Source organism: Aethina tumida, chromosome 3 (genome assembly GCF_024364675.1).
Source record: "Aethina tumida isolate Nest 87 chromosome 3, icAetTumi1.1, whole genome shotgun sequence".
NCBI lineage: Eukaryota > Metazoa > Arthropoda > Insecta > Coleoptera > Nitidulidae > Aethina > Aethina tumida.
The window spans coordinates 36,706,618-36,733,718 of NC_065437.1; the positions used below are offsets into that span (position 1 = coordinate 36,706,618).

General features: G+C 30.1%; 1 protein-coding gene across 8 annotated transcripts; it reads right to left on the bottom strand.

The window, feature by feature from the left end:
- Positions 1–1,852: 1,852 nt before the first annotated feature.
- On the bottom strand, positions 1,853–26,371 carry LOC109605487 (GRAM domain-containing protein 2B). Of its 8 annotated transcripts, none has more exons than XM_049964596.1 (12): positions 25,568–26,371; positions 25,406–25,487; positions 14,623–14,673; positions 13,851–13,964; positions 13,133–13,234; positions 5,547–5,819; positions 4,340–4,515; positions 4,173–4,276; positions 3,899–4,105; positions 3,705–3,831; positions 3,320–3,642; positions 1,853–3,261 (listed from the first exon to the last, which is right to left on the bottom strand). In XM_049964596.1, the coding sequence occupies exons 1-12, from the start codon at positions 25,884–25,886 to the stop codon at positions 3,151–3,153; spliced, it is 1,989 nt and encodes a 662-aa protein (XP_049820553.1). In that variant the 5' UTR covers positions 25,887–26,371; the 3' UTR covers positions 1,853–3,150. The 8 variants fall into 8 exon arrangements, with proteins under 8 accessions (XP_049820553.1, XP_049820551.1, XP_049820554.1 ...); XM_049964594.1 differs by having other exon boundaries at positions 3,320–3,654; XM_049964597.1 differs by lacking the exon at positions 14,623–14,673 and having other exon boundaries at positions 3,320–3,654.
- Positions 26,372–27,101: the final 730 nt, after the last annotated feature.

Consider the following 27,101-nt stretch of genomic DNA (forward strand, 5'->3'; position numbering starts at 1 on the left):
AACTAAGAAACAGGAAACTGAAGAAAATAGGATCATATATTGTGGATAATCTTTTAGAATGAGATGAGAAGTATAACGAATCTACCCAATGTTCACAATTTATTTTAAATGAGATATTAGATCAATTCAAGATTACTAAAAAAGAACAATTTAAATAAATGAAAAAGCAATTGGCAATTTAACAACCCATATTATTATTAATAAATGCATCGGCTTACTGCTTCTAATTTTGGAGACGTTAAAATTAAAAGAATCTTGTGTCAATATAGTTAAAAAAAATAATAATTTTTCTACAGAAGCTACGAATTACAGGAAAATTAAATAAAAAATTGAAGAAGAATGCAATAAAATTGTAAAGCCTGCTGGTTTATTTGTAGATGTTCTTCATGGATATTTATAAATTATATTGTGTATTTTGATAATTAAATTTTTATATTTTCAGGAATTATTTCTGAAGACGAAATTGTGGAAGTCAAGTGTTCTTATGAGACGATTATAATGTAGAACTTATAGAATATTACTTTCAATTAAATATTATTGGAACTAATCTATGCTATATTTTATTGTATATTCAGGTCCAAAAAATAAACCTCTCGTTGAAGTAATTCATAAAGACGAATTTTTGGAATAACAAAATGCTTTCGAAATTAGAAAGATTCCATTTTAATTGCCTAGGATAAGAGATACTATTAAATAGAAGAGGGTGAAATTTAAAATGTTTTGATCCACCTTATATCAAAGAAACGCGGGAAAAGAGGACAAAAAAATGTCAATTTAATAAAATATTAAATTTTAAAATAATTTGTTTCACTACGTTAAATTCCTATAAATTTCATTCAAATTACAAAGTTTACGCATTAGTTTACTGTAATTATACATCAAAAAATATTGTATATAAAAACTGTTTTGATTTTAATTTATCAGATAATGAAAATTTTATTGTATTATATTATATTGAACAATAAGCCGAATTTCCTGTTTAGATTTCCAGGTTAAAAATTTACTATTTTAATAATTTGATAACTATTTAAAATATAGGTTTAAAATATATATTTACATCACATAAATTTGATTAATGATGAATAATCAATTATTAATATTTTTTAAAAAAATATATATTATTTTTGAATTTCTTCTGTGATACAGACTCACATGTCAATGGCTTTCTTACATGTGGCCACTTTGTAATTGTGACATTAGTAGTATTATGAATCAAAGAGTTTTTAAATTTTATTGCTATAATAACCGGTATAAAAATGTACAAATTTCCCTGAATACGTCCACTCAATAGGCCATCTATGATGGCAATCAATCACTTATACTTACAGATTTCTATGATTATTCGGTTTATGTATGAAATTTTATTATTTTGCTAGTTTGGAGCAAATCTAAAAAACGCAATATTTTTCTCGGAAAATTGTCACTGTACAGTCTTGTTAAATATCTAAGCTTTGACATGACATTTCATTTACCAAAATATTTTTTATTTTTTGAGTTATTTGCTGTACAAAAATGGTAGAAAATAACCTAAGTTTGACCATCAATAACTTTGTTATTAAATAAAATTACGACTTTAAAACTATGTCATGTCAAAGATCAAACATTTGTTAATCCACACCCAAAATTTGAAATAGATTGATTGCGTAGTTTTTGAGATTTGCTCCAAGTCTAACGAAAATATAAAGTTCGCAGAAAGCCCGTTTCCGAAACGGCCACACTGGCTGTATCGCGCTGAAATTTAAGACGTGGTGGTGAAGAAGATTATTTTTCATCTCACCTAGTAACGATAGCGCTAGGCAATTTATTCTATAGTATTCAATATTATTTCATTAAAATGAAAAACAAAGGCATATTAGTGAAACACTATGTTTAATGGAAAAGCACAAAAAACAAATAAGATATCACAGGTTGTTCTATATTAAAAACAGTTAAATAACAAATACCAACAAAATATGTTCAAATAAAAAGAATATAATCGACATGTTAACAATAAGGAACCAACTCTATCCTAAATAATAAATTATATCGGGGATTATTCTGTAACTAATAACAAATTAAAAAAGTAGTCATATTTGGCGTATGCATAACGTCATTTAATCTCATCTATATAATTTATTGGACTAGTTACTGAATAGATCCCTATGTAACTATAATAAAACTAGTAACATGATGGGTATGATACATCAAACTTTAAAAACGCAAACTTTACATTCACTTGAAATTCTCCTATACAAAACTAACTACAAAAATATTGAATTGTACATACAATCACTTCACAGTCCGTTTAAATAGTTTCTGCTCTTGGTTATTACAGTCATCCATTTAAATCAATTATTAACAAATAAATTATTGAGACATATAAATTGATATCAAATTACACAAAATAAAATAAAAAAAAAGGTTGCCGATATAAAGATTAAATTTAAGTAACTAATTTTATCAGTTAATTCATAAATATTTTATGAAATTACATTACATGTCACCCATATACCTCAATCACATTTTTCCATATAACAGTATAAAATATATTGATAATAAATGCAAAATTGCACTACGAAAATCATTAACAGTGTATATGATACACAACTAGCCTAACCTCTCATTTTGTTTATCGAAAGTTATTTGGAATTAAAATTATTTGAACTAGTATGTTTCCGCTACAGGATTTAAGAGTTAATTATAAAAAAATTAGGCCTACCAAATATTATTATGAAATATTTCTTAATTTTCCGAATAGACAAGGGAAATTTAAAAATATGTTAGTAACATAAATAAAATTTAAATACCTAAATAATTCAAGTGACCTCGTGCTCGATTAAAATAAGCCTAGCAAGTAATTCATCATTTTTGAGCTTAATTGAGCTTAATTTTTTTTTAATGTGCACAATACTTTAGGTTTAGACAGAAGTATGGCAACAACTTTTTGGCAAAATGTAAACACTAATATAAATATATCGAAATTGCTATTGTTTGATATTATTTATCTGTTCTGTTTCTCTTGTTACCAGTTTATCAGTTCTTATGGTGGATCTATATGTTATTGCAAGGGAATCTATTAAATAGAATACTGCTGAGTTTTGTTTCGTTACAAGATATTGAACTCTAGTTACCACTTGGCGACAAAGCTTCAAATAACTTGCCCTTATTTTGCTAACTGTTTCTATCTGTCTTTTGTTCATTGTGACCTTTATCTTCCTTCTTAGGTATAGGATTCGATTTTGATAATAGCAGTGTTGATAACGCTTCTAACGACTGCCGCACCTGTAATAAAAATAACGGTAGGTAAAAACATGAACGGTTTCTTCCATTTCATTTTTACCTTGGCAATCTGGTCAAGATTACTGTCTAAAAAATTATTCACAGCTCCCGCAGACCTTGTGTGCAGATGAGACTGCCAATGCAAAATGTTATTATATATGTCGTCTCCTCCGCCTGCTGATCTAGAATCTTGTAGGGCCAGTGAATAACGATTTTGTATTTTACTAATTCGGTACAGTAAAACACCAGCTGATAAAAATAATAATATTAACAGTAAGGTCGTAGCAAACAGAATCAGGCTTTGGCGTGGCAGTTTTGAGAATTCTGAAATTGCATTTTGCAGAGTCCTTGTGATACCTTGGGAACTGCGTCTCTCACAGGCAACTGAAATAGGTTCTAGATTGAATATTGTACGATTACCTAATAGTTCACAATAGGTCACTCACTTTCAGTTTCCGATTGTGACTGAACAGGTAAATTGTCGCATTTTTTAAATGTTGGTTGCTCTTCTTCCAACGGACTGTCTCTACCACTTTCTCCAGATTCACTAGAATCCCCCTCTATTTCTTGGTCCTGTTAGACAAACAATTACGTAGAAAATTATATGTTTTGGCGTTAAATTAAACAGTGACTGACTCACATCTGGTGTTTCAGCAACAATAGAGTTCGCATCAGCCTGTTTTGCTTTATTCCATACTTTAGTCATGAAATCCAACGTTGCATCTCTGGACATTAAACTTCCGAACACGTGTTTGTCTTCAATTGTCTTAATTCCTACTGCATTCGGAATGATTTTTGCAGTCTTTTCTTTGGTAATTTCCTTCACCGATAGAATCGGTATCAGCAACTAAATAACATTTGTACACGTTTGTATTGAAATATGAATTGATATTTGTCTGTTGTCTGTGTCTTACCTTTGTGACGTATCCGAATACATTTGAGTAGAAAGCAAAGTAATTATGTGTTATATAGAGATGACCTTGTAACAGGATATCCCCGATCAGTGCGCAGAGGTAATCTTTAAAAACGCATATATGAGTGATATGAGATAAACATAACAAAATTGGTGATTAATACTTACGGTTTAAAACAACTTCGTCGTCGACAGTATGAAAATGTCTGTTAAATTTCTTTTGGTGAGACTTTGATGTTGGACGAACTTTTGCCTCTTTTATGGTTTTCGGACTAGGGGGCTCATTAAGCTGGCCTTGCGCTGTCATCTGGGGTGTTGATGTCGATAGATTTTTCAGATTAGTTCTACAACAAAAAATAGTTTAGATACAATGGATTTACTTAACTTATCTTAATATCTCCGACACCTGTTGTGTTTCAACTAAATGTGTCTTTTTACACACAAACAATAAACAATTTATTAAGATTACATAACATAATTTAACATTATACAACTTTTAAATATACAGGGTGATTTTTCTTATTACTACTTATTTATTAGAAATTTATGGAGGGAGAAAAGTATTGATTTCAAATTTTTATAGAACTTATAAAAAACAAATAGTTATAACATGTCCTATACCCAAAATCTAATAGTAACAAAAGTGATGGTTTGACAAAAAGGTCTGTAAAGATTTACCGTACACACATTAACCATGTACCACACAATAAGGAGCCATTATGGCAGATTATCATCAGTACACATAGGGGAAATGTGCGTTATTTTTACATCTTTCGCAACAAACAAGTAAGTTATCTTATGTGATATATTTAGGTGTGCTATGTTCGTAGATATTAAAATTAACGTTGATTTTTATTAAAGGTAACTGAAAGAAAATTTTATTTAATTTAATTTAAATCGATAAACGTTTACATCTATTGCAGTAAGCACAGGTAAAAACAAGTAAAAGTACTTACTCAGAATCTTCCCCATAAGAAGAAACAGAACTCACATCTGACATTTTGCTTATGGTAAATAGAAACAAACATAAACTAAACTGCTGTACACTTGTACACTGTAACTTACTGTACATTAAAATGGCAGTGTAGGAAAAGATTTCAATATTATCAAACGTGATAAGGTTTATCAGACGATATGAACACGTCCAATATGCCGTAAATATAATACATATGTGCACACATACACTATTGAAAGTGAGAGATAATCTTATCCAAATTATGTTCGTATGTTTTTATTTTTTGTTTCATTAATAAAGTAATATAACTGATAATTACAAATATTTTGTAACAACAGGAGTCGAATTAGAGTTTACGAATCAGTTGGATGATCACCCTGTATAAACTAGATGTTTATTGAACATTTGTTGGAAACTTACTTATCACATTTGGTAAAGACCGAATGACTAGGGCTGCGCTGGATAGAAGGTGACGTGCAATTAGGGGTGCACGGTTGCGACACCGTTGTGCCAAACAAGTCCGAGTTGGTGGTGGTGGTGGTGGTGGTACCGAGGGCGTTGATGACCAGACCGCCGCTGTGGCCGGCAGCAACACCCAACACTGAGCTACCGATGGAACTACTGCCACTGCCTCCCCCGTGCGGTGTGCTTGGAGCCGATTTTGCCCCCGCGCTCCGAAAATTTCCAGATGACCTTAAAAAACATGTATTTTAATTGTTAAGTTTTGAAATATGAGAACACCAGAGTGAACACATCAAATCTAACTTGATGTGTTTAACGGTTAATTTAAGTTCAAATTCCGAATAAGATGTCGAGGGTTTAATTAATCACAGAAACTGCATGGTTTGAAGTAACGTGGGTGCATCGATCTAAGGAGATTATTGACTATTCGCTACCACCACAAGCAACAGCTCCCCATACCATCTTCCCCCACGTTGCCGTATTACTAACAAACACATGACAATCGTGCATGCCTAAGTAAAAGCGTGGTTACATTGGCGACTGTGGTTTGCTGTTAGAGGTCTTGCGGCTCTGCGGTAGTTCTGGGTCTTCATGCGAAGTGAGTTTGATTGACCAACATTATTTTTTCTTCGTACTCTAGGCACGTTAAATGTTTCGAATCATTTCTTATTTCAATAGGTACTCGTATACCAAATTTTCAACAGTTTATCTTTGCATGTAATAATAATAATAATAATAATAAACGTGTGAGTAATACGCCTTTGACGTAACAGACAAACTATTTATAGGTAGATAAATGATAAATGATTTATTACTCATTATAACGAGTATCTAATAACACTCTCAATATGAATTTCGGGCTCTTGATGAGCTCATGAATGGTTAAGGAAAGATTTAAAAGGTTGATGATGCTTTGACGCCACGGCAGTATGACAATGCTCCTGCGCATTCAACTAAAGTGGTTAAACACACGATTTGTTCGTTTAGTTGGGATCTCCTATCGCACCCACCATACTCATAATCTGGGACTGAAGATGAAGTTTTCTTTTGGAAAATATAGGTTGAATTGAAAAAGCTGCTTTTCTTGTTTCCACGTCGAAATACTGATATGGTACAAAATCCTAATTTATGTTAGAATGAACAATCTCGTTCAAGAATCAAATAAATTACACATTCTTAAACCCATTATATCAACATTAATACGCATCATATTTATAAATCGAATACATCATTAACGAATGGGTCTTTAGAAAGTGACTTTTCCAATTATGAACAACTATCGGGCTTGTTCATGTGTGTAATGACAAAAACTTGTTTAGTGGGTGTGAATTTGCATAAATATATCAATACATGTGTTATTGTTATTAAGATATTCAGTCTCGTCGTCTCCGTTCTTACTTACTGTTATGTAATTATTTATACATACATTAATTATTATTAAAATTATATATTCTCCCCCCTCTCCCCCTCTTACTTTGATACTGGAAATGGAAGATCGAAGAACAAGTTTAGTCTCGCGACACTTTAACCAGTCATTTTTGAGTGCCCATTTGAGTTTAAAAATAGAAGAAGCACAAGGAACTGTGAGATCTAGGAAATAATTATACTTATAAATAACGGAGGTTGTGAAAGATATTTCGCAGCTCTATTATAAATATTTATGCAACACTATTTTCAAAAATATTAATCAAACATATCCGTTTCTACTGATTTGAAAAAAATATATCTCCTCTTCCATTTACAGTTGGAACATTTGAAATTTAAAAGTAAAATAATTTAATATACTACTAGTTTAAAATCTATTCATAGCTATTTTTTAGGACTTGCTTAAAAAAAGTATCTCTTTAAATTTAGAAAAGACGTGGAGACCATTAAAAATATCTTAAAAGGATGAAGATACTATACTCTTTGTGATTTGAAATTACTAATTATTTTAAACAAAATTAAAATTCTACATTTAGTTATAAATAAAATGGGTGTATATTGTCTTATAGTTTGTCTAATAGTTTTTTACAAGTGTTGACAAATTGATGGTCTAACTAAAATGTGTGTGAAATTGTTCAGAACCAAAATTGGTGACTTTACAGACATTTTAGTTAGACCATCAATATGTCAAAATTTTTGAAAAAATTTTTTTCAAAATAAAGTTAAGTTATAATTTGTGTAAAAATTTCAAATCAATATCTTTTTCCTATGTCGTAACTAACTAACTAACTAACTAACATACTTGTAACAGTTTAAATTAATAATTTTGGGATACGATGTACTTCCGTAAAATAGATAATTAAAATAGTTTTCATACTCATGACACGAATCGTTAATTAACATTTTCATAGTTTTCTTTTGAAATATGAATAATACATTAGAATACGATGAATAACATATACAAAGGTCAAGTGTGGAGCAACGGCCTTGTGGAGGTGACTGGGTACTTATTTTCATTATCATTGCACATACTGTATACGTATACAGAAACCAATAAATTTGAACGATATATTGTTCACGGTAATACAAATAAACCAGTAACAAATTTCAAACAATTTCTAAAATGTAGTGTTGTAGCAGTAGTAGTAAATGATTAAAATTTGGTAAACTTTGTTTTTACCACAGAACTAGATCTTTGGCTGACGAGTGATGATCTCTGATGAAACACATGGATGTAGGTCTCCTTTACTTTTTATTAGTATGTTCATTATTCTCATGTTGCCGGGTTACTTTAAACTTTGATGTTTTCCCAAAACTATATTATCGTGTTACACTTTCTTTGCAATGGTCAAGTGTTCACACAAAAATATTTTTAGAAAAGGAGCAAACTAAGTTCATTACTTACTTGGATTTTGTTAAAAGTGGCTGCCATATTTTTCTTTTCAAGTAAAACTTAATTAACTCCAGTTTGTCTGAATGTTCCTCAACACAACAAAAATACACCTTTACAAAACGACAAACAGAAATAGGTCGGACTCGGTAGAGTCGAAAAAGTTGGACTATCGGGATAGTTGAGTGGCGGCCAACTTAAATGTAGGTAGGAGTTCTAATTTCGTCGCCATCATAAGACGTATTTAGAATATTTAACAATATTTAGTCACTTTTCTTTGGAAGCGGCTATATTTAATTAACATGGGAAGAAAAAGAAGAGCATCGGAGTTTGTCTGCGTGAAGAATCCGTTGCCAATAATGTAAAACACTTCCAGAGCTTTGAACGAATATGTTAGCAATATTGCTGAACGCTATCAGATTGTTAAGTAATAATATTCTGGGTCGCCAAACGGACTCGGTTCAATTTAGCAGTTTCATCTTGAATTTTAACGAAGAAACTGAACATGTACCGGCCCCTTTATCGTTCCTTATACTTAGACACCTTTCACGGTATTATTATCTGTAGTTGTAAGTGAATACAATTTTAACAATGATTACATTTTTTTAGTTTTTGATAAGAGAACAAGAAAATATTTAACAGAAACAAATTATTTATTTCATTGATAGACAAGTGCAAAATTTTCCATTGTTATGGAGTGCATCAATTTTCAATAAGCATGAATAAAATATATTGAAATCGATAATATGGCTATTAAAACATGAGGAAATCAATAAGTTTCCCGGGCATTAATAAGAAATACGTAGTGACACGTGCAGAAACCATAGTTAATTTGGCAGACATCGTTTACATTATATGCCAATTGTCTTTTGAACCGTCTGGACATTTTTAATGTTTCACGTGTGTACCTATTTCTATGAATAAGCAATAATTTATAGAAATACTGATGTTTAATATTAAGTTTCAATAATATTGATGTAAAGTTATAATTTTCACTTGCACTTCATGTATCATGTAACTTGATCACATTTAAATTGACGGAATGAACAATTATTGAATTATGAAATATGACATTTGATATTTATTTTTTAATTCTCAAATATATTTCAAATATTGAATGATTGATTTAGTTAAATACAGCGATATTATATACGATTGGTATATCATGTATCTTTTTATTTTATACGACATATTAAGCATATTGGATTAGAAATTCATTCGTTATATGCACAAAATAAATGCCAAGTGTGGACAATTTTGAATATCTTTATAAAACCAACTTTGAACAATAGTCAAATAGTCAATAGTGTTTCAACGTTCTAGTAGTGTGTCTAGGATCCAAACTTTTATTAGCTGAATTCCATGTACTCTCAGACAAAATTCTGGAGAATTCTGCTATTGTACCACACAATTAACATCAATCATTTTTATTTGCTTAGAAGAATGTCGTTTGCAGATTTTTACAATTTGCCAATCAATAAAAGTAGTTGTTTTGTATTATTGTATTTTCAATCGAGAGTGTTTTTAGCAATGTCAGCAATATTTAGATCTTCCCACTGAAAATAAATTTATTTAATAAAATAATATTAATCCTTACTATCAAGAATATCGTTAAACAGTGTGCCACAAACCAAATCAGATTAATATGTGCGTTTAAAGTAATATCAGCCACAACAACGTGTAACAGGAAACAAGAAAAATTAAGCAAATATTTTGGTCCCTTTTATCTTTAAAAAGAGAGGTGTAGTCTATAAATGAACGTAGTCTTTCTTATTCAACTGCTCTTAGATGTTTGTTTACGAGGGAGTTGCTAATCTACCATTTCCTACTACAATGTAATCAAGAAATCGTAAGTTTTTTTAAAAATGAATAAATATTTACCTATCTATATTATATACAAATTTCTTAAGCCACATGTTGACTTGACAACATCACTGTTATCGACTGATTGTAATTGTTCACCTTAATTGATTTGACCACAAAATGTGCATATGTACCCGATACATGGAAAAACAATTATCGTAACTACATTCATAATTTTTATTTTGTGTTAGTTAATTGTATGCTAATGTTTTATTTGTTTTTCTCAATTGAATATAATATTTTAGCTTAGCCACTTCATAAGCAAATAATAACTCTTGTGTTGGCAACAAAATCTAATTTCGCATATACATGCGTTTAATGTCAACTTACAGAGTTCAATGGCCACTTATTCTTCTGAATTTTTTAAATGTATAATGTTTTCAAAACTTGAGACGTGTTTCAATACTTCTTAACCGATAAATGGTATTATTTCTTTATAAATGCATATTTGTATATAGTGCACCAACTATTTTTACAGCCGTAGGTCACACATAAAATATTTAAATTATACGTGTTTTAAACAGTTAATTAGAAGTTATAATAAATATTACAAGTATGGCAACGTCGAGGACATTGATATTTTGAGTGTGCCGATCACGACGACCTCAACTTAAATTCATGGAAATCTACATTCGAATTAAAACGACGACGTGATGCAAATTGTAAACTAGATGCTTTGAAAATAATTTCAGTGGACGTATGTATGTTCATCTCATCTCAAGTAAATGGATTCATCCTGTGACAAAGGCATAGTCAATGACTCCACTGACGAAGCGGTTATTTAAGTTTTTTGTTATTTTATGCTAAATTTATTATGTTAATATTTACAATAAATTTCAAGAGACGACCATCAATAATTAAAGTAATGAATTTGTCCTATTTGTATTTCTTGTCGAGAATGACGAAATTAATAATCTCAAATTCTACAAAATACCACTTTCAATTTTATTGTAAGATTATAGTTAATAATTTTGCAGAAAAATATTGTTAATAATTTGAATTAATATAATTCAGCCTGCAAAATTCAAGTCAAGGTTATTGGTTGGTTCCCCTTAACTCTAGATAACAGTCAAATATTCCGTCCGTTACTTTCTCTTTTTGATATTTGATTAATTAATGGCCACAAAAGTTCTTTTTACAAAGAACGCTTACCGTGATTTTCGAAGAAATTTGTTCTTAACGATTTGCAAGCGGTGTTCTTTAAGTGGGACCACATCCTTGTCGTCCTTGCTCTGATCGAATCCTTGCACAAAACACAGCATAACTGAGGACTCATTCATACAATCCGAAACACTGTGGTACTTGCGGGACCGTAAGATTTGGGCTCTGCCATTTTCCACTGTACGATCTATTTTGGCAAATTAATTTGACCACTTTGTGAAAAACGTTTCGTTCATGTGCAGTTTGCAAGTCTTCATGGCCCCATGTCAATCAGTTCATCGGTACATTTCGGTCTAAAAATTTAAGGGTTACAACTCACAAATGAACAACACACAAACTCAGTGTCCCATCAGAAGAAACTCATAACACGTTTTATTTTAAGGCCAAACAATGTCTGCACGACACACACTCATCTCACAAGCGACGTAACTTATAGATTGCGGCGCCCAACTGACAGAACGGTGAGAAGCACGAAACTTGACAGTTGCCTCTGTTGAGGCAAGCGGGACTTGTTCTCGCCCTGCCATGCGCCATACCAACCGATTCGACCAGCTGATTTACTTTCCGAATAGTCAGGTGGTTCTGCACTTCCATTTATTATACATACATTACTTTAAATTACCATAGTTCAATTTTCAAATATTTTAACTATTAAATTAATTTGATATTAATTTCAAGTATAGACCAATAAATTTGATTACTTTGTTAAAATTTCAAAGTTTCTTTATTAATTTCATGGTATTCCCTTTTGTTCCAGCCGCATTGTGTTTTTGATTTTGTCAGCTTAACGAGGGGCGATAAAGCACTAGAAAAAAGTCATTTACTCAAAAGATGCATAATGTAACAAATTGTTTCAAACATTTTAGTCTTTTTGACTGGTAATCCAATAAGGTTAGCTTAACATGTGTACCAAGACCTAAGACACAACATAGTTATCGATTTTACAGCTTATTACCTTTTTACTGTTTAACTAAGTATTATGTTACGTTAGGAAAAAAAATCATATTAACAGTTTTTAATTCCTATATTTCAAATATAGTAGGCAACTAACATTACACAGAAAAATAAACAAACCCCAAATGAAGGAAACTATCGAATAAAAATTATATAAGAGTTAGTTTATAATTAAACGATATTATTTAAATAGTACAAATGTAAAGTTAAGTCTAATTTTAAACGCATTAGTAGTATTGTTATATTTAATATTACTGTTCCTGAAACCAAAATCGCAGTTATATGTGTCATCTTCATTTGAAATATAGTTATTTGTGGTTTGCATTAATATTTGTAAAGATTTAGGAGCAATCTGAACATGATAGGATGATCTAATTATAATATTGACAACAACAGACATGGTCATTGTAGTTTTATCGATTCCACAACTTATAATTATTTTATAACATTTTTTCTATAATATTACATTATGAGATCAAGACACAATAAAAAAAGTTTCCGCACTTTTATTTCCAAGTGTGGCTTCACTGTGGACGCTGCTATATTTGAATAACTCACCTAAAAAGTTGTCAGCAATTCTCTTGTATTGATTTAATAAATTTATAGGTTAATAGTGAGGTATTTTAATATCGACGGAAGAAAATTATATTAGTAATAAATTTTATTATAAATTTCTGTTAAAATTAGTTTAACTAAACCGACTTGAACATAATATTTAGTATAAATTTTGAAAATGATTTATATTCCTTACCATGCTTCGCTATTTGAACGATTAGTTCTAGCTTTCTTAGGAAACCCAAACACTTTTGACACTGGTAAGCTCAATCGCCTTCCGATGTTATCATTGTCGGCTCTACAATCCGGAATGTTTCTATTAATAATATTCATTTTGTATCCCACACTTTTTCACCAACAATATCACTTGTTCAAGTCCTAACCAACAGATTTTACACACATTTAAATTTTATTAATTATATAAAAACAAGAATGTTTCATGTTTCTCATTACACGAAAAGAATCTTTTACGTATATCTGACGTTTATTTAATTTATAAATTAACACTTTATAATAATTCATCAAAGGAATTATGTTAAAAATAAAAATACGATACACATACTATTTAATCGGTTAATAAATAATTTATGGAATGATAATGAAACATAAATTTAATGTGTAATACACTAAAACGACACATTCATTCCACATTGCCCTTTGTAGCAAATTAGTGGCACTCGGGTGTTCAACAAGAAACTGACGGTTTGGGATATTATTATTGTCGCTAACAACGTAGATAGATAATTTTTAAAGAATTAACTGGTTGTAAAAATTAATCTGGCTGTTGACCTAAGGATAGTGGTGTAATTGTTTGTTTCTATTGCGTTGTCATTTAACCAAAAGCCTTGTTTATTAACTTATACGTATAATTCAAAACTGTTAAATTAGTAGTAAATACAATTAATTCATCTTACCCATTAAGGAGCGCGGGGTCTCCTAAGTATTTTATGTTCTCTTCCAGATCTGTGGATCCATCGTCGTTACTGGGTGGATCTTCAATAAGAAGCGGCGCAGGTGGTACAGATTGTCTGAAAATACAGTTGTAGACAGTTGTATATGTTTTTATAAAGTGACAAATCACTTATAATCGTTGTATGTTATTTAACACCGTACATCGAAACATGTTACATAAAGTTAAGAAGGAAACACCCCGTAACATTTTTAGATGAAGATATCTTAACACAATTCATCATTTAATGAAATAAATAGAATAGGGATTTTTAATTCGAACACAAATCAAACACAAAAAATTACTTTCTTCGATTGTTCTATTATTTACATTAAAAAAAATTTAGTTTAGTTGGCCTTCGTCGGGTGTCAATTTTTGAAGCATTTCAAACTTTTTATTGTCAATATTGTTAATTCATCAAAAATATAGGGGCACTTCGATCTTAAACCAGTAAATTTTTTTACAAATATGAAATAAACATTCTGTATTTTTGATGTATGCATGTACATTTATTAAATAAATATACATGCATACATGTAAGAATAAATTGGATTAGAAAACACATTAAGAAAAGGGTAAAGGATGGATGCATCTTAATAGAAAATAAGAATGAGAGTGCGGTAAATCAAATAGAAAAAAGTATTGACGTCCCACAGGGAACTTAATACAATCTTCAGAAGGAATAGACAAGTGCATAGAAGAACACAAAATTATTTAAATTAAATTTTAAGAAATACCTGAAAGGCATTAATGAAAGGTTTAATTTGTCATCTTCGGTGAACAAAGATCTGAAAATAATATGGTTTTATGAAAAATGTTTTCTATTTATTTATTTACGGGATAAGACACTTAACAATGTAAAGTTATAGTATGTCATAAAGGAACCTTTCGTGAGTAATATTTAAAATAATCACATTGTTGTTGTTAATCTCTAGCAAATTAAAATATTTCTTTGTTAAAATGTAATGACTAATTTATATAATAATTGTAAAACGCTCCAAACTGTTTTATAATATATGTCACGTTTGTAATATAATTTAAACTTTTATATGTCTAAATTGCCAATATTAATAGATCACGAAAGTTTACTTTATCATGTACTGCCGTGATATTGTCATTATTGATAATTAATTAAAATTTATCCAGTGGAGCCAAATATTTAGTTTTTAATGTATATTTAACATTAACGAACCTGTAAATATAGTTATTTAGAAAAATCTCAAATTAAAATTTTTTACAAGCAAATGATTCTGTAGCGGCACTAATACAGTGTTATTCCAGTGGTGGCTCAGCTATGGCATGGAGAGTATTTTCTTACGAAGCTCGTACGGAATTAATCTTCATTGAAAATGCAAGACTCACTGCACAAAAATGCCTAACAGAGGTTCTAGAAGACTGCAGTTACTCATGATTGTTCCAGGAGAAGACGCCGCTTTTATGTATGATAAAGCACCTCACACAATTGAAATCATTCGATTTTTCTGGCCTACTCGAAATCCTGATTTAAGTCCGACGGAACATGCTTCAGATGACATAAAACACGATTATGAAAAGTTGACCATCTACTAAGGAATTCCAGAGATCCACTAAATTCAATCATTCACACGCATTCACATGATCACGAAATACAATTGTATCGTTATGTGCAAATCGTCTTACCCATCATCGGAACTTGAACTTGAATCATTAGCCATATGAATATCTATGAGTTCCTAGGATCGCGGAAACTTGCTAACAATCTAAATATACATTCTCTTCAAACGAATCGGCATAGATCTAATATTAAACACGACAGTTTCAGTTATTTTTACACCACTGTATATTTACTCCAATAGGAGGAAGTATAAAGCTCTTGAACGTTTCAAATCTCTGTAACGACTCGCGGAACTAATTTGATAATTGGATCGGGAATGAAGGTGACACTCGCCATTCTTTCTGTATATTGATTTAGTCGAATGCTCACTTTATTTTGTCAATGGTCGACTAGTAAGCTTACTGTGAGCTCCAAACTATCTCCAAATTATTACCATAGTCTAGATAAATTAAAATGAATGTTTAAGGCGGCAGTGATAACTTGTACTAGTTTGTTTAATAAGATCACGGAGCATAAACTCTTTATCAACAGTAGAACATAACAAAAAATAAATTTCATCATTTAGATCCAATTTGAAGCGAATTGAGGATTATGTCGTGTCTAAAATATTTAAAGGCAATGGAAATGGTTTGTTTGTAAGTTCAAAAAATACAACATTGACCAAGAGACTTACTTATTCTTGAAAGTCATATCATTAGGTACAGGGAGCAATATTTTTAATTAAGGTTTAGGTCTCTAGAAGCTTAGTGCAAACGAGTTGGTTCATGTTCAGAAATCAGCTAAGAATGTGCTACTGTCAGTTCTTTTATATACAAAAAAATAGGTTTATGGATTAAATTAAATTACAATATCTAGTCTATTCGCCAGATGCAGCTTCCTCTGAGTTCTGTTTGGTTCAGTATTCACACAGTCTCTTGAGGTAAAAGGTGAAATCAATTTACCCTTGAGCATGAATTGGAGGTGTTGTAGGAGGTCATTATTTATTAATTATCGTTTCAATTTAGTAGACCCATCTATTTGTGTCAATGTTAATTAATGAAGTTAATTATCCTAATTACCAAAAATACCCAACTATTTTTTGAAATAATTCATAACATGTTTACCCATCCAGATAATGGATAGAACAACTTTATAAAAATGCCATCTTATTTACTACTACTTTCTACTCTCTTATTTTCAAATGATGTTTAGAAAACATAAAAGAAATAATTAGTGACATTCATAAATAAAAAAAATAAAAAATTGATTGAACGAACGAATATCCCTAATTCAGTGTGTAAAACAACGTGATTGTGTAAGATGGGATCTCACCTTCCAGTTACACAACAGTTTAATTGATCACAACACCCTCGACACGGCTATAAAATCAGGCAACTCGGTTCGATTCGGTATTCTTACAGTGGCTGTTTGATTTTAAACGAGGACCGGATGGACGAATTGGACGAGTAGGTCAGCGGAGATCACAGCGGTAGTCCGCGGACACCGTAGACAGCACGCCTCGTCGGGACCAGTGTGGCCATTCAGCAAACCGGGTTTCACGGGTCTAAGACGATTTTGGACTGCTCGTTTTCGTCCACCACGTTCGGTTTCCGAATCGAAACGCGACTGCCGTGGATACGCATGATGTTTTTAGTATTAGTTTTTTCCAATTTTATATTTACCTGCAAAGCGTTTTAAATAATATTTGCGGTCGGCATTATTTGACGACCTTGCATTATTAGGATAAAATTTTGGAGTCGGTGTGAATATAGTACATTTTTCTTTCAATATAATTATGAAATTAATAATACAACCACAATTATAAAATAAACAATGATAATAATGTAATAAACAATCTATATTTATTTATGGTTAAATTAATTGTAAAAATATATTATTTAATTATTAAAATAATCTTATGCAATAAAATAATTCTGAGAGAAATACTATGATTTTGATTTCAAACACAAATGTGTTAATTAACTACCCGTTTTGTTAATATTAATATTGTTCACCGTACAAATTGTTCATTAAATTCTAAATTATTTAATACGAATGTAGTGCATATATGTGGAATATTAACAATCAATATATATTTATGGTTAAATTAATTGTAAAAATATATTGTATAATTATTAAAATAATCTTATACAATAAAATAATTCTGAGAGAAATACTATGATTTTGATTTCAAACACAAATGTGTTAATTAACTACCCGTTTTGTTAATATTAATATTGTTCACCGTACAAATTGTTCATTAAATTCTAAATTATTTAATACAAATGTAGTGCATTTACGTGCATATTTTAAATACATAATATATTTAAACTAATTATTAAAAATAATTATATAGTTATAAGTAAAGGTTAAAAATTAACAATATATTTGTAGGAACATTATTGCAGATATCATATTATGCGTTTTAGGACTATAAAAAAGGACAAATATTTATTTTATATAAAGTGTGGAAAATAATATTCAATTATAAAATTACTGATAAATCTTAACATTGGTACTTTTTAGAATAAATTTGGTATAGACTTTATTAATTCCACAGCACAACTCGTTCAATAATAATCATAATAACAATTTAGTTCAGATTAATGAAAACCAAAAGAGAAATTTTCTTTTATATTTGAAGAACTTTAAGTTTGTTTAATTGAACTGATTTCAAATGTTAATATTAAAAAAATATGTTGATTAAAAATAAATGTTAATTTAATTTAATTAATTTAAATATTAAACGAAAACTTTAAATTAATTTGAACCAAACAATATAATTAAATATAATTATTTGACTTTTTTAATAAAGAATCATTTTATAACTTGAAACAATTTACTTATTATAGTGGAAATGGAATACATAAAGGTAAAATTATAATATTTTACAATATTTTATTTTACATTTATTTTTATAAAATGATATCCTATTTTGATCATAACTGTATATAATACAATATTAATTTCGATTCTACGTGGCATTCTTTGCATTGTAGCTTTTGAAGATAGTTATTGTGAATTAAAGTAAAGTGATAAAAAAGAGTAATTAAATGTGATTATTTTATATATATATATATATATATATATATACAGGTAAGTTTATATATTTTTATTAAACAATGATTCTAATGAAAATTTAATTTCAGTGAGGTGTTAGTTTAATTATTAAATTGGAATTGGGAATTGGTGTAGAGGTAAGATTTTATAAATAATTAATAAATTTAATCTATGAATTTATTGATTTCGACAAAACAGAAAAATGTTTTTAAAAATAAATCCAAATTAGTAAAATGTGTTTAAATATATTAACAATATCTAGCTATTTGTTACATTTTTAATTTTTTTTATTTTGTTTCACAGATTATTCGAGGATTTTATTTTTATTTTTATTATTATTATTATTATTATTATTATTATTATTATTATTATTATTATTATTATTATTATTTAATTTTTGTCGGTTAGGTTAGGGTAGTTATTTTTTTTTTTTGTAATTATCTTTATTTTTTCATTAAAATGCCACAATTTAAAAAAACTTGGATAAAATTTGTTGGATCTTGCATTGAGGAAGATCCAAACAATAAATATCTTTATCGTTGCAAAGTTTGTGACAAGTCATACAAAGTGGTAAATCTGTCTGCAATTAAAAGACATCTAAAAACTAAAACACACGAAAATATTGCATGTGGAATTCCTGCAAATAAAAAATGCGAAACGAAAAAAAGTCAAAAGTTCAAATTTCGGTGGACTGAGGAGCCGCTTTTCAAACCATTTTTGGAAGAGGATCCTAATGATATTCATATGTTTAGATGTAAATTATGTGAATCGTCATTTTCATGTCTTGGGGGTAGGATGAATATTGAACGACATCGACTTCGTCATCACAATGACTCAAACACCAACGATTTCGACGGCGAGAGTAATTTTGAATTACCTGAGGGTTCTCCGGAAATGCGAAAAAGATGTGCGGAAGCTAAATTTGCACAATTAGTTGTTGAATCGGGTATTTCGCATAGAGCTGCTGAGAAATTTTTAAAATTTTTTCAAATAGTTGGTAAAGATCGTGCCACATTACAAGATATGCGTATGGGTCGAACAAAATTAACAAATGTAATAACAAATGTTTTAGGACCTTATGAAAAAGACACGCATATTGCAAAATTGCGTAATTGTAAATTTGGTTTACATATTGATGAGTTAACCGAACCGGTACAACGACAAAAATGGATGACATTTCAAACTCGATTTGTTGATGAAGAGACGATGAATGTGCGAACAGATCCATTGACAGTATTAAAACTGGATGCAACAAATACAACAGCGGAAGGTTTGTACAATCATTTTTCATCAGAAATGAGAAAATACCAGATTCCTTTTTCCAACATCTCCTCACTGTCTTCCGATAATGCGTCCGTGATGATTGGAAGCAAAAATTCATTTTTTACACGACTTAACAAGGCTTGTCCTAACGTAATTAAACTTCCTTGCCCTTCTCATACATGTAATCTAATTGTGAAAACTGCCTGCAAACAAATGCCGCCGTGGATTATTGAATTAATAACATTTATTATTAACTTTGTACGTGACAGTCCAAAACGGAAGGCTGAATTTGATTTTTTTTTGGCAAGTTTGCAAAATCTAGAATGTAAATTAATAAAAAATAATAGCACACGTTGGTTAACCCAACATCAAGCTATTGAACGTTTGTTGTTGTGTTGGCCGTCCATAGTGGCTTATTTAGCTGATATGACAAGCAAAAATGTTGTATTAAGTAAAACACAAGATGCAAGTAATATTGATCCTAGAGTAAAACAAAATTCTGATAGAACATTGCAAGACTAGTTTACAATAATTATTGCTCAAGATACCAAAGCCTATCTGTGTTTTTTGAAATTTATTTTAAATTATTTTAACACATTCAATGCCTTTTTTCAGTCATCGGAAACAAGGATTCACTTACTGCATAGTTTTACAGAAATGTTGCTTATGTCAATTCTGCGACATTTCCTAAAACCTGGTCTATTGAAACATTTCGACTGTATAAGACAAGTAAAACTTGATGTTTCGGCTAATCATTTAGAAAATATCGATTGTGGCGAAGAATGCAACAACATTGTGCAGAATTTGCTTGCTGGTTCTGAAGAACAGGGAACATTGGCAAAGGAAATTCAGTCAAATTGTTTGCAATTTTATATATGTGCTTCTACAGCGATTTTATCATATTTTGATACGTTACGTGACAACGATGACTTTTTGGAAAAATTAAAAATTTTTGATCCTGCGAAAATTATCGATAATGTTATAAACGATAATTTTAATTCGGTGGTAGCTGTATCTAAAATATTGAATGTTGATATCGACATCGAGGAGTTAAACAAAGAATGGTGCGATCTTCCTAAACATGTTCCTCAAAAAATGGTAGAAGAATTGAAAGATGCAAATTTTGATGAGGGGTGGAAGAATATTTTGACCGTAGGTAATGAAAACAATCATTTTTATTTCTGTAATTTGTTTAACATCATTAATGCGATTCGATCATTACCTAACTCGAACGCTGATGCTGAAAGGACTTTTTCAGTTTTTCCAGACGTAGTTACAAAAAAAAGAAATCGATTGGGTAAAGAGACAATAGACGCATTGGTAACGTGTAAAATTAAATATCGTGGCCAACAAATAGAGAATTTGGATGTTAATGACAGTTTACTTGGACGAATGACACCACAGTCTCTTTACAAAAATGCACCAAATAAAATGAAGCCTGTCGCCAACTTTCATGTTGGTGAATCTTCAGATTCAGATTCCTCATGAAAGTTGGTGGGCGGACTTCACTTTATTTGATACTTTTTTGTAAAGAAACACTATAATATATGCTTTTGTAAATACATATAGAAAGTAAAGGTTACTCAGGGACAACAGTTCTCAAAAACACCATAATCCCTAAGCAGATAAGAACGGCCAACGAACATAACGAAATTTCTAGAACATCAGTTGTCTAGGTTGTAATTTAGTCATCAATCAAATGTCAAAGTGACATGAACCAAATCAGACCTCTGAAGATGATAGCCACTCGTTCTAGCGAAACGTCAGGAAATAATTCCAACAAACGTCTACCTATGAATCCGAATAACTTTAGATATACATATAGACAGGTCATTCGTGAAAGTAGATTGTCATTAATGTCCACTTCGTGTCTTTGTTTTTTATTTAATTTTGCTCGTTACAATTGGATCTGTCCCATTAACCAATGGGTTTATTTTTTTTGTAATTAATTGTTAGCATTCGGGTTCGGTAATGTTATAATCGAATCGCATTTATGAAGAACAAATTACTAAAATAAATATTATTCTTTTCATTCTCTAGAGTCAAAATGTGTTTCTATCTTTTATCTAAATTCTGTTTCTCATATGTTGTACCATTTTTTGAGCAACATTCTTAGGAAGATTCTGTGATTAAGTAACTCTTTGATGACTATATTTTTCATTGAATGTTTTAGATAAATCAGTTTAACATTATCGATAATTTTCTCCAAAAAGTCATCATTGTTAAAATGTTGCAAAATCACTTTTAGAAGACGCGTATAAAAATAAAAATGAAATAATTTGAGTGATTTCTTTTTTCTTTGCATTGTTCTTTAAAATTTGTATACAAATTCTTCAGAATGTCATTCTATTGCATTTTTCACCACAGTGATTATTTTCTATCTATTTACAGTCATATTTGTCTTATCCAGTCGAGATGACCAGATGTCGCAGAATCGAAACAAGTAACATTTCTATGAAACTTGAGTAAATTAATCGTTTTTCCTTTCGCTGAAAAAAGATATATATACAATATAAATTTGAAATAACTCAGATAGACTTTTTTGTCAAGAGAAATAATTAAACTAAATTAGTCAGTCAGTTTTCTCTTAGAATTTTATTTTACCCTAGGTGTCATTTATTTGTATTTTTTGTTTTGCTTGTCATATTAGCCAAATAAGGGATGGTTCGCCAATAAACACTCAATATCTTGATGTTGTTGTGCTATATTTTTTATTAATTAGTATCTAGATTTGCAAGCTTCCAAAAAATATTTGGCCTTCCGTTTGGAGTGATGCACGCAAAATATCCACAGTGGCATTTGTTTGCAGGGAGTTTCTAAGAGAAGGGTAGTTTACTTGCGTTAAGACCGCCTTGTAAGTTTTGTAAAGTACTAAATAATTCTTTTAATCATCATTTTCGTATTATTGAAAAACTAAGAGGAAATATTGCAAAACGGAATATGGTGTTAGAAAAGAGATTGTACAAACAATTCGTTATGGCATCGAGTTTTATTAATGTCAACAGATCGCTTCGTACCTTCATCTTTTGAAATGTCAATCCTAACTGTCGTCTTACTGGGTTGTTTAACTTATCAATCTGTATATTACACCTTTTCATAAGTTCTTAAGAAGTTTGATATTACATTAAAATAAATTTTGTTCCACATGGGCGCATATCTTGTCATGTTGCGAGATTTTTAACAACTATTCTTATTCAGGTTCTCTATGTTACACCTCATTCTGTAAACAATTTGTTGCTAATGTAAAAATTAACGCTTTCGTGATCATTGTTTGAATATCTACATTTATTCGAGTTTGTAGGTCGACGTTGATTGGATTTATCGCTAATTCTGCCATACACGTTTCGGGGGAATTCTGAAGTATAACAAAATTACTCCACAAAATAAAAATGTCTGCGCCGTAAAATGGTCAATTTAAAAAATACGTTTTATCAAAAACATTGTCGCGGTAAGATCTTCGTTGATGTTCATTATTTAGTCAATATCGTTCACAATTTATCTTACATACATAATACATGAAAAAAATTCCCATATTTTACATTTAAAAATATGAATATTGTCCACTTTGATTTGACCTTTTAACGTTTATAGTTTGATTTTTTATCAAGAATTTCACATGCAATTTCTTCGTGTGTTGTTGGAAACCACTTTATATGACTCACAAACTTTGAAAAAAATATTAATTTGAATCTTTCTCAGTGCAATATTAAACTGGCCAACGAGCTTTCTATTAATATTGTTAGGTATAATATTCTGATTAATTAAGTTCTTTAAAAGATTCTGTTACAAATATTCTAAATTTTCAATATCAATTGATAGGGGCTAGTAGGTAGTTTTTAGATAGGGACTTTTTGTTAAATATAATTAACTATTATTAATTGTTTTGTGATCCCGGATTCGCACCAATCCTGATCGGTACATAGCCATTTGTTTGTCAGAAGTATTCGAAGAAATGAGGAATACATACAACCGAACAAGAATCATTCTACATCATGGTAATGTGGGCTGTGACACATCGAATCTCACAGATGACTTTTTGAATACTCAAAACATCGCACTGATGGAATATTCCCCGTATAGCCATTGATTTAGCAAGCTTTTAAACGCTTGTTTTGAAAGTACCATGTTGGGGTAAGATGGCAAAGTGCTTTGAAAATTGGTTCACATAAAAAATTGTGTCAATCTTCATGGAGAATATTTTGAAAAACAAGAAACAATTAAAATTTGTTCATATACGTGTATCTCGAAACTGATCGAACATCCATATGTATCTTCTGACAGTCTTATCTATCATATTTGTCCAATACTTTAATAGTATTTGTACTTTGTTTATATTAATTGATGTATTTGTAATATAAATACGAATACTACATTTGTGTACAAACTTATAATAAATATTTAATTTTACATTTGTTAAGCTAGTTAGGCCTAAGATAGTTTTATTATTAAATTAAATATCATGTAAGACTTAGTTTTAATCCTAATATTAAGGTACATAGTAATATTATTGTGTTTTACTTTACTTTTAATTAATATTGTTAGTAATAAACAACTTTGTATAATTTCTGCGTTTTATTAAATAACACTGAATCCATAAAATAAATATGTATATATAAATTAACGAATGTTATTGAAATTACTGACAATCCGTTCTTTGCATCAATGAATTATAATGTATTTAAATTTTAATCAAGATATAAAAATATAATTACAATCTTTATATACCATTTTATCATCGAAGTAAATTAACCTTTAGTAACGTAGAATAGATAATTTATGTGTAAATTAACGAATGTTTTATGGTTTTTACTTTCTTAAAACATAGTTTTTATTAAGAACAATTCAAACAATTCGTCACAGTCTGATAGGCCTGATTAATAAAGGGATTAAAAACGATTAAACGACTGTGAATATCAAGAATTATATATTAATTCAAATTGTATATCAACAACAATGTTGAAAATTCGCATCGAGTTCCATATATTCAAGTTTATGTAACGCTATAAGAAACAGACAAAACTCTTGTTTACTTCGCTGCTAATGTATTATAAACATGTGGGTCCAAGCAGTTCCGTTCCGATTCAGAAACCGAACCGTGCCGAGTCCAAAGGTGCCGAACGTGTCTCACGAAAATATCAAGTTCAGAGGGGTATGGTTTGCTGAATGGCCACACTGGTCGGGACGCCAGCAGGAAGGGTCGTGTAGTTCCAGTGGAAGGATGTGTGGTGGCGCAACAAACGCTGCTGCAGGATAACATGGCAGGACTACTAGATAGAGGCGGCGTCACTCAGTTCATAAAATATTGGTCTGTTTTTGGATTGATCACTTGTTTCCCTCTCACATATTATTATGACATTAGAAAATAATTTGAAATAAATTCTTAAATAAAAACGGACTACCTTAGGAGCCTAGTAGATCCAATTTTACACACGCGGTGGCGTTTTACCCGAATATCTAATGGCTCCTTCTTAGTATTGACAAATTAGTGGATAAATTTAATATGCAACACATTTTACATTTAAGAATAAGCAAATTCACTGTTACTTTCAATTTCTTATTGATATATTTATTAATTTAATAGCAATATGTCAACCTGTTTTAAACCGTATTATTGATATACTTACAATAGTCCTATTGGCGTGGAAAATAAAATTGATGTGATGAGCCTAATGGTGGTGGATCTTTTAGGTTTAATCTTGGGTGCATCTGAAAATGTCAAGTATTGAGAAAACATGAATATTAATATATTATAGGTTTTCCAAAAAACATAATAAAAATATACAAACCTTCTCGGTCATTGCAGCTTTTCGACCGTTTTACCCTGAAGGAGTTCCTAAAACTGTTGCTAAGAGATTTCAAACTGTGTCGAGATTTCTTTCCTTTTTCATTATTTGAAAAATATCTCAATTCCACTTCATCATCGGAAACGCTTTGTACACTGTCATAGTCACACTCTGAGTGTGTTCTTAAGGGAACACTTTTTTTTTCTGTAGCACTACATTCACTGCGAGACTTGAATCGTTTTATTAAAAGTGGACTTTTTGCTGGTTCATTATTACTGCGGAACAAACTTTCTGCTTCTGGCCTAAGTGGCTTTTGATACATGTCCAAAATTTGATTGAAATTTTAAAGTTATTTAATAGGGTAACTACAAAACGATTAAATATGTTGTCTGATTTATCATTTATTTACGAAACCACTTTTTAGTTAATTTAGTTGTAACGTAATTTTCGTTATAATTATGCATAAGTGTTTGATAATTACACTATGTGAAGTAAACAACACTAATTCCACAAGGTCGTATTAAACATTAAAAATAAGTAAGTAATCGCAATATAAATAAGAGTTTGCAGTTAAAGTAAACATTGATAGGTATACCGATTGCTTAGAAGGTAATCTCAAAACAAACCAACAACAATTCACTGGATACGAAAAACGATTCACAAAAATCAACCAACACAAGCGTATTTTTTAAGCAGCAAACACGCGACTTGTTTCGACACATTTAATATCTTTATCATGCGAGATAACACTATACTTATTATATGTACAATGTACAATTATACAAAATGGTGGGATAGTACAAGTTTACATTGTTTTTAATAAATGTCAGCGCACATTTATTGTTATAAGTTTTTGATCATTAGGCAGATGACTTGTTTGCTGTCTACGTTTGTAATTTTATATGGGTTAGTTGAAATTTATCTAAACAAAAGTTTACAGATAATTTTCAGTAGCACTGCAATTCCAATCCTTGCCCAGGAAGATCTCAGATCTTCCTCAGATTGGTCCAATTGACAGGGGCTGCATATACGTCCTGTGTCACCCATACATGCTAGAGGGAACACATATTGATTTTCTGTATAAATATGTAATTTTCGCCAACATTAAGGTTCTCTAAAGTAGGAAGTACTGTCAATAAATTCGGAACACCATTACAATGTCAAATTTTGATTCACGTCTGAAAATAATTCTGTACCAATCCTCTGCAGTTCAAGACGTTTTGAACATCTACATCTAGAAATTAAAATTATTATTATTTAGCCTTATCAAATCTAAGTTCACATTTATGAAACCACTTATGACAACATTTTCTTGATAAGTTTTAAAAATATTAAGTTCATTATCCATTTCACGTCTTGTTTTGTCACAACAATAAATTTTAATTACCAACTATCCTATTTTTTTATCGCATACTTGTTCATTTTTATTATAGTTATGTTTCTTCTTAAAAATTAATTATAGATCAAGTTCCCATTTATTGTTATGAACCAATTATCATCATGTTATTACTTAAAAATTAAAAATGTAATTTTTTTA

Bases quoted from the DNA above. Each gene is read 5' to 3' on its own strand.
- LOC109605487 (XM_049964594.1), bottom strand. From the start codon at position 25,886: ATGTATCAAAAGCCACTTAGGCCAGAAGCAGAAAGTTTGTTCCGCAGT. The intron at 14,674-25,405 runs GTAAGTATATCA...TATTATTTTCAG, and splicing joins TCCACGCCAATAGGACTATT to ATCTTTGTTCACCGAAGATG. The intron at 4,277-4,339 runs GTAAGTATTAAT...GCGTTTTTAAAG, and splicing joins CGACGAAGTTGTTTTAAACC to ATTACCTCTGCGCACTGATC.